The sequence below is a fragment of the Rhodnius prolixus genome, unplaced genomic scaffold (genome assembly GCF_049639745.1).
Source record: "Rhodnius prolixus isolate KJV_2025 unplaced genomic scaffold, Rpr scaffold_2, whole genome shotgun sequence".
In the NCBI taxonomy this organism is placed as follows: Eukaryota; Metazoa; Arthropoda; class Insecta; order Hemiptera; family Reduviidae; genus Rhodnius; species Rhodnius prolixus.
Genome location: NW_027411592.1, coordinates 21,269,726 through 21,291,387, shown reverse-complemented (window position 1 = coordinate 21,291,387; position 21,662 = coordinate 21,269,726). Strand labels below are relative to the sequence as shown.

Here is a 21,662-nt window from a genome sequence, read left to right as displayed (position 1 = left end):
TCTGCTATCTGCACTGGCGTGCTTACTCCTGCTTGTGGATATATGTCAGCCCGTATATTCTTTACATCTCTGTTATTTATGTTATTTCTTCTTTTCTTTATCTTGGCTTCTTTTTATTATTATTATACTGGTCTTTCTGTTAGAACAAAATCTATATATAGTGATTAGTATCCCATGTATTTATTATTTTCTGTTTTTTTACCAGATTCTTTATCGAATATATAATGTGAATAGATTTAGGAAATGCTTCACAAAAATAGAATCAGTTTCGACTTAAACTTCTTAGTTAAACACTTTAACCATGGTGAGTTGATTAAACTGGTTAATTTTCTTATGAATACGGACGTGGGGTGTTGTGGGTTTATAAAATTAAACTAGAGAGAATTTATTTAAAAATGGCGCAGCATTAACCAGCTTTGGTCAATAGCAAACTGGATTCGTTCTACACTACTCCTGTCAGGTTATATCGTATAAATATTTAATTTATTTTTATTTTTTAAAAGATTTTGTTGGCATGCATTTCTTTTCAATTCCCCTGAAATTCAGACTTAACTCCATCCGATTTCCATTCTTTCAGTTCACGGCCCACTTTTATTGAAAGAAAAAGTTTAATGACTTCACCAAGGTTGACCATGAAGTGCAGAGAAGTATATTAGATACAAACCCAAGGAGTGATAACTAAAATTAGCTATAATAAATAATTAATTATAAGAAATTAAAGTTATGGACGCTTATTCATAACTTATCTAGTTTACTTCAGTTGGAAATTACAATAGTTTGGAAATATATCATTTGTATAGTTCGTGAAACTTGCAAGGATACATTATGTGTAATAACTGTCAAAACTACTAATTATTGGGACGATTATGATAAACGGGAAACTAAGGGGCACTTCTATTCTCCCTAAAGGACCCTCTGGGCTAGACAGGAACTTCAAAATTAGATCAAGTTTGCTGTGAGAAAGTGAATCAGGAAATGAAGTTGCGCAATCTTGAAGATTATAAATAAATTACGTAAGAATTATAGAGATAATAATATTAAATTTATAATTGTAAATAAATACACATAATTTAAGCAAACAGTTTTTACATATTTATTATTTGTTTTAAATTTAGTTCAGAAAAGGTTTGAAAAGTTTTCTATTTAAAAAAAACATAATTTATTCTAGACACGCTACATACTTCAACAGTGAAAAAGCTAAAATTTAAGAAGTTTCTGCTTCAAATAAGATAAAATATCTTACCTCTTCTACATTTGTAAGTCTGTTTGCAATGTAAACGTAATTCTATAATCTACAAATTGCGTCTCAAGTTTAGTTTAGATTCCGCGGAGGTTTGGACGGTCAACCTACGCCAGCAAGACCCAAGATGATATTGCTCCTTCCAGTTCTGTCTGCATGATTAGTCACAAGAGTTTATAGAGGTGATTCTTGGTGAGCAATGAAGAGGATACGAGTTTTTCTTGTCTACAGAGCCGAACTGAAGAAAATCGGTTCTCCATAGTTGTAAAGACATTCTATTCTCTTTCAGACAAATATATCTATTTTCTGGCCAACTGTTGATGTGCCAAGCGATGCAAGTGTTAGCCAGTCTACAGATGGTGCTAATGGCCACCCAAGCTTGTTGGAATGAAGCCGTACTAAACTTACGCAAGTGGCTAATAATAAACTAATAAATAAAGCCATTGACATGACTACTTGTGTATCTAAGCTTTGCCCTACTACGGCATTTCGCTACTTCGTAAATGACTCTGGCGCTTGAGTTTACCTACAGAAACCCTTCAAGTCCATGCAGATTGCCTGAGAGAAACTTTTTACCACTATTCATCAGAATGTCGTCCAGCAATTTCGCACACTTCTTTGCATTAACATTGCAAGACTTTTATAACCAGTATGGTCGCCTGATTGAGAAAATTACGACTTCAGCATTTTGATAAAATCAGCTACCAGCTGAAACTGTGTGATTAGTTTCCTAAACTTCCGAAATATTATATCTCTATATAGTGCTGTACATCTCGGCTTCCCGGAACTGTCCTCACAGAATCGAATATTAAATAATTATTTAATTATTATTAATAGCTATCATTCATAAATGTGTATTTTGTAGCTTAAAGAGATCATCTTACCTAAATTATTTTGTGAAAATATTCTTAGAAGTGATTTTATTAAGAAAGCGATTATTCTGTCCTAAATAAAATGAATATCTGGTTTCCAGACAACTATTAAATATTTTTCAAATCGCATTGTGTAAACAGGTTCTGGTTTACATTGCTGTTGGCAGCAACATGGTCCTCTGGGCAAGTCAAAGAGTAGGGAGGAAATATTTCTTAATTGTAATTATTATATCTTATTTTTCGTTAATTTTGTTAACGATTGACATTAATATTTAATGCAATTAATTTATAAAAATTGTAGAGATGGTGTTGGATTAGATGTTTTAGTGGGGATGACAAGATTAAAATGAGTTGTAATTGGTAAATGCTGAAGTTCAGAAGTTCCTTGTTAATTTGTGACTTTTTGAAAAGATAATGCATTTATCGAAGAATAGGAAATTTCATTTACATTGTTTTATTTCTTTAGATGAAGTTTTCTGCCTTTATGAATTTAAAATTCTGCAAAAGGCGAAAAACAACTTTTGCTTTGCTCCAATAGTATAATTACAATATTTTGTAGCCAATGTAGCAAATAATTTTTTTAAAAAAACCCGCTCGCAGGTAAATTGCAAGCAAAAATAATGTCAATTTTACCACCACACAACACCAGATCAGCAAGGCACAAAAAGAGAAAAGTTAACTGGTTTTTATTTTCATTATTAATTCAAATTAGAGGATTTGTTCGGAGCAGTAAACAGGATAACGGTCAACTGAGAAAACGAAATTACACCCGCATAATAGGAAAGCGGTAGAATATAAATGATAACGCAAAAAACTAAAAAGAATACTAGAAAGAAAAAAGAAAGTATATACAGAATAAAAAAGACGCGCTTTCTTTGCTCTACTTCAATTTGTTTGTAAATTAGCTTTGCACTGTTATAACTCAGTGTTTCGTTTTCCTTCCTTTGTGGCTGATCCAATTTACCTTTTTCTACAACTTAATAAATGATTTGATCATGTTTTATTAATTTATTCCCATTATGAAACACGAGAATTTTTCTCCCACTTTCTCTTTGCTTTTATTTCAAAAAGAATCTTTTCTCATACCGGGAAGACTTTAAAAATTACTTCTGTTTGGGTTTGAAAATTTAGTAAAGTTTAATTAAGTTTTTATTTTCAGTATTTTGGCCATTTTTCTTGGTAAATATTTTACTTGAGCTAGAAAAAACTAAAGAATAATAAATATTAGCTAATAATATAGTAGTTACAAGGAAATTTAAACTTGTGCGGCGGTAATGCTCACAGGGACAACGATTCCGCAGTAAATCTTGAAGAAAGAATGACGTCACAGATCCTCAAAAATCGCTTAAAATAGATATTTTCCGCAAAACCAAAGTAATAAACGTAATATTAAATGTGTCCAACTTCAAAGCTTCGAGGTGTGGCTATTAAATATCGAGACAATTACTGTAAAACATTTTATTTTAAATTTATACATATTTAGTTATTATCACCTTCAATGTACACCCCTCCTTTATCACCACAATGCTCCATGCGAATTTACCATTGTTCGAAACAGTGCTAGAAATCTTTTTCTGTGAGCTCCTGCATGACGCGTGCCGCTTTTTCTTTCACAGCTTCAACGGACTGAAATCGTGTTCCTTTTAATGCAGATTTGACTTTGGGGAATAGATAAAAGTCACATGGGGCCAGGTCAGGCGAATAAGGCGGATGGCCTAAAACTGGGATGTTGTACTTGGCTAGGAAACGTCTTGATAGACAATGCAGTGTGAGCTGGCGCGTTGTCTTGATGGAGAATCCATGACTTGTTCTTCCACAAATCGGGTCGTTTTTTTCCTTACTCTTTCACGGAGTTGAGCAAGCACCTCACGGTAGTAATGTTGATTAATTATAATCGATTTTTTCATCCGTTTTGGACGCGGAAGGGCGACCTCTTCTCGGCCAACCACTCAAAAACTCGCGCACGTGATTAACATTCATCACCATAAACTTCTTTTAATAAAAGATAAGTTTCAGTAGCGGTTTTATCAAGTTTTGATGTGAAATTTCACGACAATTCATGTGTAGTATCATGTTTTCGGCAAAACGAAACTAACACCTCTTACACAAACGACGGTTCAGGTTGGACAGATTTTTCTACAAGCACGTGAGACGTTGCAATCGAAAGAGAAGGCTTTACGCTGCATGGATTTGGCGCATGCATAATTCTTCTGTAGCAGCATCAGTCTCGTTATTTAATAGCCACACCCGTCCGTTAACGCATTAAGGTGGTCTGATATTCTTCCAAGTACAATTTTTGGTTTGACATTTCATACTCATAACTACTACATGGGTTTACACGTTGTAATAAAACAACCCTTCAAAGGAGCGTTGAAAGTTATACTATCTCCTCCTTAGTCAAGATCTCAAGAAGCATTATTTTGGAAAGATCTTTCGAAAAAAGGTATAGATCTGCATGTGTAAACGGTCGCAAGTACTGGTAATCATTTTGATTTCGTTATAATATAGATTTCTTAAATTTTGTAATCAGTTCTTTCATCTAAACGTTTATTTGGTAAATCCAATTACTTAGCGAGCTGGCTGAAATAAACACCAGTTCTAGCTCAACCATAAATATCAGTATATACTGCTCTCCAAGGACATGATACAAAATCATACCGCAAACTTTTCCGACTAAATTATGTCTCACAGTTCTTAGTAATTCCTAACATCAGTTTATATCAAAATTAACTTAGGGCTATTCCGTTAGTTAGCGTAATATCATTCTCTATAACTAGGTAATTTTAGGATTTATATTACTTATTTTCCTCTTATTACACAAGAAACATAGTTAAAATAATATTTAATAACGTTAGCAGACTCACTCTGAGCAGCAGTCATCAATACAAAGATTTATGCATGTGTATTTAGATTGGCAATCTCTTTTCCAAAACTTCTATTCACACGCTCACCGACGAATTGTAATGGAAAACTTTTTCTGGCTAAAGGCACCTAAAAACCGGATATTTTTTTGCAGAATACTCAAATCAAAAATCGGTACGATCGATTGCGATAAGTGAGCAAACGGTAAAGTGTATTTTTAGAATTACGCATTAAGAAATATGCTGGAAATTTGGTCACGAAGTTTAAGTTCATTTTTAATCCTTTGATAGAATTGAACAACCAGTTCAGCACTGTTAATTATATGATAAAGTTATTTGCTCTAAGTTAGTGAACCACTCAGTGGCTGATTAAGTTTAGCTTTAATTACTAGCAAAATTCTAGGTTTTCCGAAGTTATATTCCGAGCAATGTAGACCGTATTAGGTATGCTTTAGATTGCCACATCTTACATGTTATCGAATGTATATCCGCTCAGAGTTGCTTATAAGGAACTGCATTATGCATATATAGGGTGAACCAGTAAGTAATGTCCATAGGCCTACTGTGTGTAGTACATCTAAAGTGGAGTTCAATGATGTATTGGCCAACTTCATATTTTCCACTGTTCTTGAGTGACGTCTCTTTAAATTTTTTTTCTAAAATCATTACTTTTTTGCAATAAAAACGTTATTACTCGGAAAGTTTTAGTCCGAATTCGATTCTAATGATACGATTAGAAAGACAGATAAATTTCCTACAGATAAATAAAATAATTTGAAGCATAAATTATTCTCCAAACAGCCTCAATCTTCCTCCGGATGCTGGAAAAATAAAAGTAATCGAAATTTTTAAGAAAACTCATTCGGCCCTTATGTGATCATTATCAGACCTAGCTGCTGGCACTTTTGTATAGAAGTTTCCGTGTTTAATGGGCTTTCAAACGGTGTATCACTTTCCAGGATTCATTTTATCTTCGTATGAGAAATTACGTTTGTTTTGCAAGAAAACGTGTTCACGGGCACTCAGGAGTGTAAGTTATCAAGTTGTTTAATTCATTGAAAACTCTTTTAGATGGATCAGTAGACAATTTTGAAGGTAGATTGTCTTAAAATAAGGAAGTCAAAGGCTACAAATTGCCCTTTAAACATTTACTTCTGATCTCGCTGAAATATTTGAGAAAATTTAAGGAAATATTTTAAACAAGTGTTATTTTTTTAATCGAAGGTTAATTTGCTTAGTTTCAATTAGGGTACAATATTTTTTTATTATTTATTTATTACATTTACATCTGTTATAGTCAACAAGACCTACTGAGGGGGTTGGCCTAGTAATAAATTGGGCAGGAAGTTGCCGGAAACCGATTTGCAATAAATTTTAGTTTATTGCAAAAATTATAAAAAAAAGTTTGCTGATTATTTTTTATATGTACACATATTCATGCGACATTATCAGTGGTATTCTTGAAAACAGGCCGCATATATTTAGCAAACTGGGTCTAGTAATTTCATACGATTTACTGGGTTAAAATGGTTTATGGGTAAACTTGTATCAACAGGCCCGTTGGTTACAGGAACTCCCGTCTAAATTAATACAAGTTAGTAAAGCCTAGGCACAAACAATATCCTGGCTGGGTTCCTTCTGCAGGCTCTTGTTTCAAACCAATCACTGGCTAATTAAATTCTACTTCTCATTGACTAGGCCACTCCTTCAGGACTCAATGTTATTACACTCAGAGACAAGAGTTTTTAATGAAATGTTTGACTAAATACGGTTGTTATATCTAACTTTTTTTTGTAAAGCCATATATACATAAAGATAGTTCTGAATACATAAAACTACTTCTAATAAGCCAAATGATTCTGTAATTCTCTCCATTGCAATACATACAAACCGGGTGGTATACTAATTATGAGTTTAATATTGGGAGATATATTCTTCACTACTCATTTCCCGTTTACAATTCATTTCGCATTGTTCATAATTTGGCAATATGGCAAGAACTTACGATTAGAATAATTTTTAACTTAACAAAAGTTCATAGTTTATGAAAAAAAGGCGACGTTCAGTGCCACAGAATACTCAAGAATTTTGAGTTCATCTGATAAAGCTCCATCCAATGAACGGTAAAATCCATACCAAATGGTAAATGTCCACCCAAAACATCCATTTCACAAATCGTGAAATACAGAATAGGATTAATAATTTCAATCGCAACTTCATAGATTCAACTTACAAGTTACTGAGACAAGTTTTCTCATAATAAGGCTGCTACCAACCAAGTACTGAAGTTGAGAAAAGCATTTGTGTTCCATCACATGCACACTAAATTTGGATTGGTTACTAGAAGCGTTTGAAATTAAATTTAGAATTTCTTCTATGAGGTAGAGTCTGTCAATTCTTCTAAAAGCTTTCTCTTGGTGAGAGAGAAGAGTCTCAATCACATGAATGAGTATCCTGGATAAAGCAATTCAGCAGTATCAAATTTGCCGACTTCAACAAGGTGCCAAGATGAAGTTCACGATCAGAAGATTCTTATTTTGTCCGGCACAATTGCCGGCGGAGATCTTCAACTTCTTGATGTGAGGGTCACATAAAATGTGAATCTCAATGTAACTGCTCAAACGACTAGTCACTACATTTTGGCTTTTGTCACCCTCTTCGTCATGGTAAACATAACAGACCATGGAAGATACATTAACTGTCCGTTGTCTGCATACAGTTACTGGACTGGTATAGTGGTTATTGATGGAGTTCGAGCTCGTATCTCGACTCCTGCTGCGTTCTCAAAAGAAATTCCACGTAGAGATCAACATTCACCACTCCCTTATCTTTCTTTTGGACGAGTTGTATCTGAATCACTACTGGACATCGCAAAAGCCACTCATGATAAATAGAAAGAGAAAGAGAGACCTTCTTTATCAAAGACAATCCGATTGCGACAGCTAGCAATTTGTAGAGAGGTTGATGCATACTCCAGATTATACGAACTCTCACTGCTAGCGAGTACTATAACTGCAGAAATGGGATTTCTACGGCAAAAGTCCCATTTCTGCAGGTAAAGCAAATTAACTGGCCTCTCTTATTGTGCTTAGGAGAGACATAGAAGTACCAATCTTACTGAAAAGATGCGTGTGTGTGTAGAAAACTGTTAGCAGTTAGCCGTTCAAATGAGTGAATGGAAACCGAATGTAGTAACTGTGCACAATGGAAACGCTCCTAGTGAGATTTTTTATTTTTTAAAACCTAGAACTGCTCCTTCAAACCGGCAGCTTGAATGACTGCCATCCGATGAATAGTTTCAAAATGCTCGGCCTGAACAATCCATAAAACGTAGTCTTCTCTCAGCTATCTCTGTCTAACAGCAATACTAATAACAATACTATAGTGAGAGTGTCGCATTATGTTCCTGAACCTTACAGATGAAGAAACGTAAGAGCTGTTTAAATAGACTTGGAAGGATAAAACAATGTGGTCCAGTTACAGACAGGAATGGAGCGTGTCTGTTGATGTGAGAGCTAGTAAGCAGTTACCTGAGGATGTGTTTACAGGATATCCTATTTAATGAAGCGTGGCAGGAAAAGCGTCTAGTAATTCTACCATCAAGAGTGTGTATATCTTTAAATACTACACGAGCACACATAAACACAACCGAGGAAGAGATAACATGTTGAGAACGTCATACATTCAACTGCTGCATGCACCCTTGTTCATTCCACATGCACACGTGAACTCTTAATAGGGTAGTCATTCTCGGCTAGACTGCTCGTATGCAAGATTGTGCTTGTTGTTTAAACTATAAGCTGTTTGTAACAGAGCTGGTCTGTAACTTGCCAATTACCTCGCTTTTCCAGCAACAGATTAATTATGTTATTCTACAAAAACACCCAGAAGCATCTTTAATTGGCAAAGTGGAGATAGACTTAAAAAAATGGTGCGAATACTCACACCACCAACCTTCACGGCGATTGTTTTACAGTCCATTCCAATTGTTAATTATTTACTGATACTCTACGGGACAGGTTATGCAAACAAACGCCTCGGCAGCGCCAACGTCAAACTCCGTAAAAGTACACAAGATTTCTACCACTCCCTAAAATCCTCAAAAATGACTTTTTCGGAAATAATGTTCCCAATTAAAGAGATTATTTTGTCTCAATTCTATTCACATGATAATTGTGGATTACTAAACTATACTTATCACACACTATTTTATTTTGTCCAACATGAGGACGTTTATATCCGGTTTAAGAAATACGTTGGAAAATTTTTCTAATAAGCAAAACAAAGTGAAAAATCTATTCAGTAAAGAGTTTTTCCTGATTGAGTGACTTTGGCTCCTGATGGTTTAAATCAAATTATAAAGTTTTAGGTTTCGGAGATTTCCATTTTTGATATAATTGTGTTTCTCACAGAGACGATTTTTACAAAAAAAAAAAATCCACTTTTTCATACTCACAAAACTTGAAAACGGACAATTTAGGAGAAAACTCGTAAAAAGAAAGTTTGACAATGTTGTAATACTTACTTAGTAAAACGCAAAGTTTGCAAAGGAGAGAGTTGTGTATTGTTAAAATAGTTGAGAATTTAGATATTCGACTCTATCCAGAAAAAACAAGTCCTAAAAGCTAGAGGATAGGGAAAGAATGTAATTTACAGAAATCAAGGGAAGTTATACATTACATTACAGCAGGCGCCACGGTAGCCGAGCGGGTTAAGAGGCGAGACCTGCAAAGCTAATATGTATTGTGGTACTGGGTTCGATTCCCGGTGTAGAGGCCTTGAATTTTATTTAATTGAATAAAAAAGAAATTTATAATACTACACGTTTGCTAGTCGCCTCCGTCCACGACACCAAATTTGGTAAAGCCCGCCTTAAAAAAAAAAAAAGCATTACTTAATGAACATTGCAACAACTGCAGCTGCTCAAGAGCTGTCGTAGTACATCAAATTTGATTACTAATCTTCCCTGCAATGACGAACCTCACACAAACACATTACCATTACACAACAACAACAAGAGAATGCAATAAGAGCAAGCGAGAGAACGAGTTCCGTCAGATATGAATAACTCTCAATTTGTGGGCACTGAGGAGAACTGCAATACTTTACAATTTAGTAAATATAACGTGCTTTACTGCACAATACTGAGCAGTGAAAGGGGACGTAGAAGCACTGGGTAAGCCTAGCAGACAAGTCCCGAAGCTAGGGAACATTTTAATTTAACGCCCAACATACTTTAATTCGCAGATATTGTGGGCCATCAGTAACAATTTGCCTGACGTATAAGTCCCTTTATTTTTCCAGCCTCTGGACCAACCCTTCTTTCAACTACAAGAAATTAGTTTATAATTAAGACAAACGAGTTCTACTTGTAACTTTTGTACTTCATTTATACCTTTTTGCACGGCTCGGCTTCTTCACCTTGCCCACCCTTGCCACCTTAACGTCTTCCGACTTTTTAATCCATTACAAGTTTCCCTCGCTTTATGTAAACTAAACGAAATGGACTTCCACCCAACATTGCCTTTATATAATAAGGAATATAGTTTTTAACACGCAACTTCTTACAAAATTATTTACAAGTTCTTGTAAAAATTTTTTGATCTTATTAAGCTTCCAACTTAAATTTATTGAGTTTATAAGGTAGGAAAGGCAGGCCGACTAGTGTTGCAGGATGCCTTGGATTAAATCTGCTGCGAGCAGCATGGGTCAGCATATTTGGTTAACCATATTGTATAATAAGGGGGTTTGATGCAGTGAGATATATGGTACGACATTCTCCCGCCAACGTGGCCAGAAGATTAGAGGTTGAACCTGTACTCGAGGGAGTTTGGTACCCATCCCTCAAGCACCAGGGCAAAATTATGTAGACCATTCCACTTGATCATATTTCTTCACAAATAACCTAAATATTGACTGGTGAATGTGAACCGCAAACAGGCACCACTAGAATAAAATATAAAGAAGTAACGTAAAATAAATATAAGACATATATATTATTAAATTAACATTGGTTACTGAGTAGTTACCGAAGAATGAACTGGTCGCTCCGTCTAAATGGGTTTTTAGTTCTTTTCTACGAATACAACTTTAACTGCAGTTGCCGCAACTAATGAATGTAGTGTAAATAACTTCTAACCCGAGGGTGCCCGAATTTGTACACAAGTGTTGACGAAGGACCCTGTTGTCTTATTTAAATCAATATCTCATTAGATATTATTATTACGAGGGTCGTTTGAAAAGTTCGTGCAAAGTCAGAGAGATAGCACTACTGGCGCGTATCGAGGTTATGTTCAGTTAGTAGCATCTCTTGGAAGAACACACACCAAGTTTCAGCCAGATCGGTCTATTTCTTTGTGTTTGGCATTCGTTTGAATCGAGGAAGTCGAGTGATTTTCAAAAAATGGACGAAAAAGAATTTCGTGTGTTGATTAAACACTACTTTATGAAAGGCAAAACGCCTCAGGAGACTAAAGAGAAGCTTGATAAACATTATGGTGACTCTGCACCTTCGATTAGAACAGTTTATAAGTGGTTTCAAAATTTTCGGAGTGGCCGTATGGGCACAAGTGACGCTGAACGTTCTGGACGCCCTGTTGAGGTTACTACTCCAGAAATCATTGATAAAATCCATGATATGGTGATGGATGACAGAAGAGTGAAGGTGCGTGAGATTGCTAGTGCTGTGGGCATCTCGAATGAACGGGTACATAATATTTTGCATCAACATTTGGACATGACAAAGCTATCCGCAAGATGGGTGCCGCGTTTGCTCACGCTTGACCAAAAACGAAATCGTGTGAAGTGTTGCAAGGACGGTTTGCAGCTGTTCCAGAAGAATCCGCAGGACTTTAAGCGTCGTTTCGTCACTGTGGATGAAACATGGATACATCACTACACTCCTGAGACCAAAGAACAATCTAAACAATGGGTTACCAAGGAGGAATCTGCGCCAAAAAAGGCGAAGACCGTTCCTTCGGCCGGAAAGATTATGGCGACTGTCTTTTGGGATTCGCAAGGAATAATCCTCATCGACTATCTGGAAAAGGGTAAAACTATTACAGGTGCATATTATTCATCGTTATTGGACCGTTTGAAAACCGAGCTGCAAGAAAAACGCCCACGATTGGCCCACAAAAATGTCCTTTTCCATCACGACAACGCACCAGCTCACACCTCAGCAGTTGTGGTCGCAAAATTAATGGAAATAAGGTTCCAACTCGTTTCACATCCCCCCTATTCTCCAGACTTGGCTCCCTCGGACTACTATTTGTTCCCCAATATGAAGAAATGGCTGGCGGGAAAAAGATTTTATTGAAACGAGGAGGTGATTGCAGAAACGAATGGCTATTTTTCAGACTTGGACAAATCCTATTATTCGGAAGGGATCAACAAACTAGAGCAGCGTTGGACGAAGTGTATAAGCCTGAAAGGAGACTATGTTGAAAAATAAAAAAGGTTTACCCCAAAAAATTAAGTAGTTTTTATTTTTGCACGGACTTTTCAAACGACCCTCGTATTGTGTTCTTTTTAAAGGTGATCAACATCTAAGGAGATGTCCTTCGCACTTGACAATGTTGCTGAATGACACTACACTAGCTCATTCTAAACTAACACAATCATTCTACTAAAAAACACTCATGCATATAAATACATTCATCCAAATAAATACAATCACACCCATTAAACCTAGCAAAATGCATTTCCTCGTTTACTAATCGCGAAGTACTTGACTTCCTCGTATCACATTAATAACCTAATCTAAGATAAATAAAATTATCTACATACTTACATAATTATTTACACAGCATTCATATGACCATTCACACTTATGTCGGGGTGTCAATCCCGACACAGATCTCATTAGATAATTTTTACTTAGGCTATGATCCGTGAGGGGTGCGAGGAATATCAAGTACTCCACCCCAAGTAGATATAGAAACAATATAGGTGCGATTTATTTATATGTTATGACAGTTGTCGTTAGGTTTTCTTCGTAAGGTAACTAGTAGTTTAACATAATCAGTATAGTGTCCATCAGAAATAAGAAAACAGGTGCGAAGGACCTTAGATGTTGTGCACCTTTCAAATAACAAAAACAACAAATCATTAGATAATTTATTAATTTAAACAAATTATTGAAGGGAAATAATTTCTCACAATGCCTTATAGATTATTGATTGGCGATGTTTTTTTCTAGTAATAACAAAATAGAGATAAAAATAATACAGACGCCGTGTAAAATCTTAAATATGGCGAAAATCACTCACTCAATCTCAGGAAATGCAACTTTCTCATCCCGCAGTTCTTGCAGTAATTCTACGAGTAATTCTTTTTTCATTAACTATACCAATTTCTATGAAAAATTTTATTGTAAAAGGATTTAACTTTATATAACGAGACCTCTTCTAACTCCGTCCTCCCTAATCAAAATCAGACATTAATATCTCAGAACTCTGCCAGAATCATTATGCCAGTAAAAAGGATTCCAATCTTTTGTTATAGAATTATGTCAGAGCAATTGACTAACGAAATGCAAGGAAAAAGTTATTAGCCGTTTCCCAAGCAGTTCTGATAAAGCCATAAAACTTGAGGACAGTTTTTTATAGTGTATCTTTATAGTTTGAAACTAGTTATGAGCAATAAAGTTTACAGTTTCAACTGAGCAACAGAAGAGACCCCATCTATGTACGATGTCTCCTAAGCTTTCTGTGATTTGAGCTTAATTGTTAGCATATTTACATCTCTCTCATGCATGCACTTTTAGAGAAAGAGAGGGGGTGCGGGCGAGACAAGTTTTACTAAAAGTCGCAATTTCAGGCGATTTTTCGTAAGCCATTAATCTTTAGTATTTCACATAAACGCAGAGTAGTTTGGCTACCGGATCTTTTAGATAACTGATATTGATTCGGCTTAACTTCCTAGGCTCTCTAATATCACTCCAGTAAACATAATATGAAACACGGTATCTTTTCTGCTTCCCTGCATAGTTAGTCGGCTTACCTGAGAAATTGTTTAAGATAATATGGGGAAAATGGTTTCTTTATTCACTTGGAAAAACTAATACTAAAGATAAGCTAAATTAAGCCGACATTTCATTCAAACTTATTGAGGTATGGGTTCAAACTTATGGCTGTTTTAGATGATAGTTTTTATGAAGTCCATCGTTGAGACTTATATTTTCTGCCCACAACATTTTAATTTTAAGTTAAAAAGTATGTTATTGGCAGATTTTGTCGGCAGAGTCAACTTCCAATTAGATGTCTTAGACATGAACCTAAGAACATACTTTACGAATAACAGTTTTTGTAACAAATAAAAATTAGCTACACGCCAGATTCGAACTAAGGAACACCAACTTACTAACCATCGCTACTCCGAATTTAAGGTAAGTCCTGTCTGAAATAATTTATTTGCTATAACTAGCGTTTGGTATATCAGAAAATGATAATACAATAATTCGAACAATTTTTTTACGACATTATATTTGTTATTATAATTTAGAGCTTGTAAAGGCATGATTAAAAAATCTAAAGGATAGAATGTTAAAATATGACGCTACACAGTAAAACCTAATATCAAACTATGAAGATATCAAAACTCAGAAGGACTGAAAGTTCCGAAATGTTTCGATAGAGTTTTACTAATGAAACACTGGAACTTGACTGAGTGACTGAACGAGAAAAACTTACCATGGCGAAGAATAACAGATGACTAGCCCTGTTTCCAGTAACAGCCTTGCTTAAAAACCTTTTTTCTTCAAAATGGGGACAAACTGCAGCTTGCTACCAGCTGTGACTGTAAAACACCATTTTTGACGTCATTTCTTACCTCTCTAAAAAAGTCCTTTTCCGTTTTTTAAAAATAATATTGTTTATATTTACTTTTTACGTTGAAAATCTCTTTTAATTTCCTTAATAAACGATTAAGAGTATAGTTAATATGTTGCAGTAACATTAAATCTAATTTTTTTTTTGTTCAGGGCCTCTTTCTGTTACGTCAGAAGCTTTAAACCTGCTTGCTTATTTTAAGTGAACTGACTTACATATTTTGTTTCTGATTTATTTTTCATTACGCTGCTCTTCAACCCACATGCATAGATTTTTGTAAGAATTTCACAAAATATTTAATAACGCATAATGCTCAGTCTGAAAGTTCAACATTATAACACTTCTCAGTCTCCTTTTACTCACTTTACTTATCTCACTTTACTTTTAATTGTATCGTACAAGAGTTTAATTTATAAAAAATCAAACATTAAATTTGTGTTAAAAAATTAACCAAAATTCATTTAATGGCTCACCTTCTCCGGAAACCACGGTGTGACGAATGGCATCTGAAAGGTGTTACTGTATGAGTGAAGCGTGTCAAATGAATCTGGACTGACCGCGCCCAACATTGAGAAAACACCCCTTGAAAACTGGTTGCATACTGAAAAAGGAACAAAAATAGTATTAGTAGTTATTTATGAAAAGTATAGTTAATAATTAACACCGAGAATTATTTAATATAGAAGAAAAATGAAGACATTTTGAAATCTGAAACGTATAGGAATCGAATAGCAGACAGGAAATGGGTTTTCCAGCAGGGCATCTTTAAGCTTAACGATCCTCGGCCTAATGCACTAATGCAACTGCACAACATGGCAGAATGAACGGTGTGATCAAAGAAAAAGCTGCTTTACAGGCAAGAATGCTTGCCAGCCATTATTACCAACTTATAGCCTACTAATTGCCAACTAAGAAATAAACAAGTGACTTAGAAACGAAACGATATTGTTAAGAGAAACCAATAATTGAAAAGGGACGAGATTAGCTCAGTGATTGACAGAATTCCAACATTCTCATCATATTTAGCTTAGTTCTAGAGATTCTTTCACTTGTAGCCTCTATCGGCACGCTGTCCGGTGATGGACAGTTGTTGTCTGCAACGAAACATCACTTTCGGGAGCTGGCAGTGCAATGGAAAATGCACCGGGCACCAATGATCTCAGGTTTATGCCTTATATTTAAAAAATAAAAAATAAAAGGCACGTTTACTATCTTGTAGTAAAATTTTATTTAGACACAATTATCAAGTGGACATACAGGTCCTCTAAGGGTTATTAAAGACTTGATATCAAGTTCATATCCCAATCATATCTAAGCACAATGTGAATTACAAGCAACGTGAAGTGAAGCGATGAAGAAATTTACTTTACAAAAGTACATGGTTCAAAATATAAGCATCAACCAAGTGAAATAAGAAATGAAAATGATTATTAATACTGAAAGGGGCCTTTAATTAAGAAAAAAAAGACGGCGACGTTATTAGACGAAGGGGGCAAGTTAAAGGAAAAATGTTCTGGAATAGAAGACATTTCCCATTTTAGACAAGCATTTCATTAATATACTAAAAGCATTTTCTTGCTGAATTAATATCAAGCAGATGCTATTTTATAATTTGAAGAGTAACTTCTGTCTATGCATTCCAATTTTTCAACCTAAATACTGTTTGATAAATTTCATATTTATTTTTTTAAGTCCACACATTGTTAATCGCATTCATTTAATGATGTTTAAATTAGTTGTCCAACAATAAATCTCAGCCTTTATTTATTGAATATAAATAAAATTATGTTTGCAAAAAATATTAGCCTAATATGGCTGACAAAAAAATAAACTCCAGTTCAAGCACATAAATAGCATTATCTGGCTTACTGCAGAATTAGAGAAAGTTATTTTATTGTAATGAGCATTTTGTAAGAAAATGGAATAATGTACAAATGGTGCTCTGTAAGAACTGTAACATTAAAGCCTGATTAAAATAATTGAATAAGTACGAGTATATTAAATAATAATAGAGATGATTGAAACGGAAAAACGGAGACAGGTATTGCAACTATTGCAACAAAAATAGAAATACAATACAAAGAAAAATATTTACACAGAAACATGAGAATAAATCATGCTATAAAGTTTTGTTGATACAAATATATTTATACAACTGAATGTTTGTATAGCGTGTATTCTGTAAAGATGAAGACAGTTTAATTTAGAGGAGGTAGGAGAATTGCGAGATATTTGAATGAGTTTGTATCGGAGTTGCTTAGCTCCTTTAAAAGATCAATTAAGTACGCTACGTAAAACCTTGTTTTTAAGAAACCGATTGCGGTCAAAAGAAGGTTAATCTTTATTTATACCAAAGATTTAGGGAGATTACTGTGGCACCCTGCGGGGCCAATTAGGGAAGTCATCATAAGAAGACTACGGTAACAATGTTAGTGGTTGCTTTGCCAAATCTTTGTGGATTAGAAGAAACGGTAGATTTATAAAGTATTTGTAAGCCAAAGCCAGGGCGACTAAAAGATCCATAGTGGCTTCCAAATGTTTCTGTATAAATGTAGATGACTGTGACATGTCATCAAGTATTTACGAGCGAGTGCTTGTGTATATGTGCGGTGATGAGCTCAAGTTGTCCTGGGGGTGAGCTAAACTGGAATAGTTGCTCATATCAACTTTGTACGCTTTCTCTGCATTATGATTTACGTAAATCGTAAATTTTGTTCTTGTGGTTAGACGAATGGTTAAATTCTATAGATCCAAAGTTAGGTGGTAAGACGCTTGTATTAACCCGTGGTGAGCGTTAGCCTTACACAGATCTATAGATGTTTATAATACCAAATCTAGTACTTTTCTTTGAGGTGTTTCTAGAAAAGAGACATTAGGTAGTGGATAGACAGGCTGAGACATGTTCGTTCATGTTCGGGTCAACTACAGTTAAATATCGCTGATTGTGTAAGTAACCAGTAGCAGCGTTTCCCTAGCAGTACAGCACTTCGCGTACCAACATTTTCGTTTTTTGCCTCAAAGAGGGAGACTCTCTATGATTCAATTCACTTCAGATGAGCCTGGCTATTGTTGGTACCATCAGAGAAAATGAAAAAGTGATAGATTTTAGAGTATGAAACGGTGAATAGTTGGAGATAACACGTTTGGCTTTTCATTTCAACAGTCGACTATAAAAAAATAAATTCAAATGGCGGAAATAATGCACATTTACAATTTAAATAAGTGCGGAGATGTACTTTTTTTTTTTTAATTATATGTACATTATTTTGTGAAATTTTGGTATTTGGCATTTGCATTTAAATTAAAATGAGTTGTTTCGATTTATTTTTATAAAAAAAAATAAAATTTTAACACTAAAATATGAATATGTATTAGGTTTTTTTTTTTTATATTATTTTAGCGCATCGACAGCAAAAATCATTAGCGCTTTCTATGCAGTTGATACTGAAAATTAAAATAAAAAACTTAAAAATGTTTAAAAAAAACCATGACGAGGGGAAAATGTACACGAAACAAGGAAAGAAGCAAAAGAGTACGCAACATCACTACCGGATGAATGACTTTCAACGAAATCGTTAAAGGAAGATGAAATATGCGAATAGAAGCAGATGTGGATGGTTTGTATGGTCCTTCTAGATTTTTGCAGCAGTCGACTAAGTAGATCAACTAGTTTTATTTGACTCCACGATAGCCGAGCGGTTTGAGGCGAGGACCGCAAAGCAAATATGTAATAATAATATAATAATAATAATGTTTTATTAAAGAAAAAGAGTACATCCCCCCCCAAAAAAAAACGTAAAAAATCTGAAAACATTTCTTGTCATGGATCAAAACCGTCAGCAGAGTTGCAACAAAATAAAATACGAATAAAAAATAAATGTAGTATTTAAAAAATTAATCATAATTAAATTCTCTAACTAGCATAGCTCTATAGGAGAGTGCATCTTTTAAATATTTACACAATGCTAGCCAATCTAAACCATTTAAATAACTACGAAGTTCACTTTTATTGAGGGTACATTTATTAAAATATTTTTTGCGATAATTTTTTAAAATTGGACAGACTGCAATGAAGTGGGTTACATTTTCTATTTGATTAAAATTACATAATGTGCATAACTGACATAACTTTAGTGCTTAAATTAGTTAAAAGGCCTGTAATTTAAATAAAACAGTTCACAACGAGCTTTCAAAATCAACTTCACATCACTGAATGGCAAAGAATCAAAATAATTACAGTTATAATTTAGTTTAGAATGCAGCCAATGAAAAACTCCACTTCTTGCTTTTTCTATTGCCTTTTGTTTTACATCTGTCTCAGTACTAATCAACAACTTATCTAGATTCTAAATTCCCATTCAGAGGTTATATTCTGGTTATCTGCTAAATTAATTTGATAATGGCAACATAATTTCCTCCATATACAGGGTGACCAGAGTTATATGCTCCACCCACTTTTTTTTTTAACGGCGGGAAATTTCGAAAAAATAAAAAACACGTATTTAATCATTTTTAGCCTAGTTTAGTTTCAGTGATTGACCCATTTTTTTAAACCCTTGTATCTCGAGATACAGCATCCAACTTTTGTTTTTCAAATAGAACGTTATATTTTTTGTTGCATATTTTTATAGTATTTGAGCTCCTAAAAATAACAAAAATTTTTTTTTTGAAATCGGTTAGGCTTTTCAAAATTTATGGTAATTTAAAATATGAATAACAAATTTCAGTTTACTGTCAAAATTACGTTATTTTTTTTAAAGAATCTATTTAAACTGGGCACATCCAACGGATAGGCAAGCCAAAACTCTGGATTCCCACGCTTTGCTTGTAGCAGCACTTATGGTGGCGAAGTCAAGATCTAGGCAGGCTAGAGTTATTCGACGTTCAGGTTGTTTTTTCTACAAACGTTTGTTGTGGGGTTTTAGGAAAACAACTTATCGGCCCATACTTCTACAGAGAGAACTTAACTGGTGCAAGGTATCTAACTTTTATTAAGAGACATTTAGCCAGTTCTGCTTGAAGATGTTCCTCTACAACGTCGGCTATCTATGTATTTTCAACAAGATGGTTGCCCGGCATATAATGCGAGAGTGGTTCGAGGTTACCTGGACAGAAATTTCCATTAAAAGTGCTTAGGGACTCATTGTCCGATCCAATGGCCACCTCGATCTCCTGACCTAACCCAAATGGACCATATTTTTTGGGGATACCTAAAAAAATAAAGTGTAAAGTATCCTTAATCCTGTGGCTTCAGTCGATGATCTGAAACGTCGAATTACACTAGCCTGCCTAGATATTGACTTTGCCACCATAAGTGCTGCTACAAGCAAAGCGTGGGAGTAAAGTTTTGGCTTGCCTATCCGTTGATTGTGCCCAGTTTGAACAGATTCTTTAAAAAAAAATAACGTAATTTTGACGGTCAACTGAAATTTGTTTTTCATATTTTAAATACCCATAACTTTTGAAAAACCTAACCGATTTCAAAAAAAATTTTTTTGTTTTGTTTTTAGGAGCCCAAATACTACAAAAATATGCAACAAAAAATATAACGTTCTATTTGAAAAACAAAAGTTGGATGCTGTATCTCGAGGTTCAAGGGTTTAAAAAAATGGGTCAATCACTGAAAATAAACTAGACTAAAAATGATTAAATATGTGTTTTTTATTTTTTCGAAATTTCCCGCCGTTAAAAAAAAAGTGGGTGGAGCATATAACTTTGGTCACCCTGTATCAAACCAAAATATTTTCTTATTTATCATTTCTTTAATAATTATTTGTGGCAGTCTATATTCAGGTAGTTTTAAAATTTTTAAAATATATTTAAGAAATAATTGCAAAGCAAATATATATTATGGTTACTAGGTTCGATTCACTGTCTAGGGCTTGGATTTTATTTAATGGTTAATACAAATTATTTTTTAGGAAAGTATGTTTGTAGTAGCTTCCGTCTATGACACCTAATTCAGCCTGCCTGAAAAAATATAGGCATTATTACTTTTTTTAAAAAGTGGATCACATTCAGTTTTGCAGAAATTTGAGACAAAAAAAAAAGGTAGAAAAGTAAAAAAATTAGTAAATACTTAGATAATACATTATTTTTGTTGATGGCAAGCGGATATTCCCATTTAAAACAAAAATTAGATCATAAACTGTTATAATTAGTAACTTATAATATTTAACAAATAAAAATGAATATATACATATATTTAGAAGCCGAATGACAGTAAATAATTCGCCAGAAAATGTGGAAGAAAAGAAAAGAAAAGCCGTATTTTAAATTATTACATAAATAGCGACAGCGCGCAGGTGGACTAGGCTTTTATACTTTGGCTCGAAACCTTCTTGTCGCTGTTACATCCATCCTGTTCAGAGTAACACCCTACCAGCAAACTTTGTTGTTGATGACAGTTTGGCCAACTCTTTGCACTGCAAAAAGTTTTGCGAACCCTTTTTACTTAGCTCATAGTAGCGGCTTCTGTGCCCGCAAAAGAAAGATGCCTCAGACTAACATGAATCCACTCCTTTTTCCTTTTTTTTAACTTTCTCAATTTTCTTATTACTAAAGTGAGTCGGCGCTGGTGAACGAGGTCAACCATCTACCACTAAGGAATATCACCGGACTGGTATCCACTTCAACCTTACTTTTCAAAAAAATATATATATATATATATAAATGGCAGCATCTTCTTGCTCTCTCATTTCTTAATTCCCCTAATTCACTTCCGCCCTCCATCCATTTCCCTCCAGCTTTGCTTTAAATTTTTCTTTTTTTTTCGGTCAAGAAATAATTCGGTTGCTTTTACTTGAAAGGAATGTATTTTCAGTACCAAAGCGCTGATAATTTTGAGTGAATTAAAAGA

The 21,662-nt window shown here is 34.4% G+C and overlaps 1 protein-coding gene across 2 annotated transcripts in view; it reads right to left on the bottom strand.

The window, feature by feature from the left end:
- Positions 1 to 21,662, bottom strand: part of LOC141449260 (glutamate receptor 1-like) — a 950,852-nt gene that overhangs the window by 282,011 nt on the left and 647,179 nt on the right. For both annotated transcript variants that reach the window (XR_012455423.1, XM_074118495.1), the window contains exon 3: positions 15,277 to 15,404. Coding sequence is in view for 1 of the 2 variants with exons in the window: in XM_074118495.1 (XP_073974596.1) it covers positions 15,277 to 15,404 (128 nt within the window). In the remaining variant the exon portion in view is untranslated. The remainder of the gene's footprint in view (positions 1 to 15,276; positions 15,405 to 21,662) is intronic.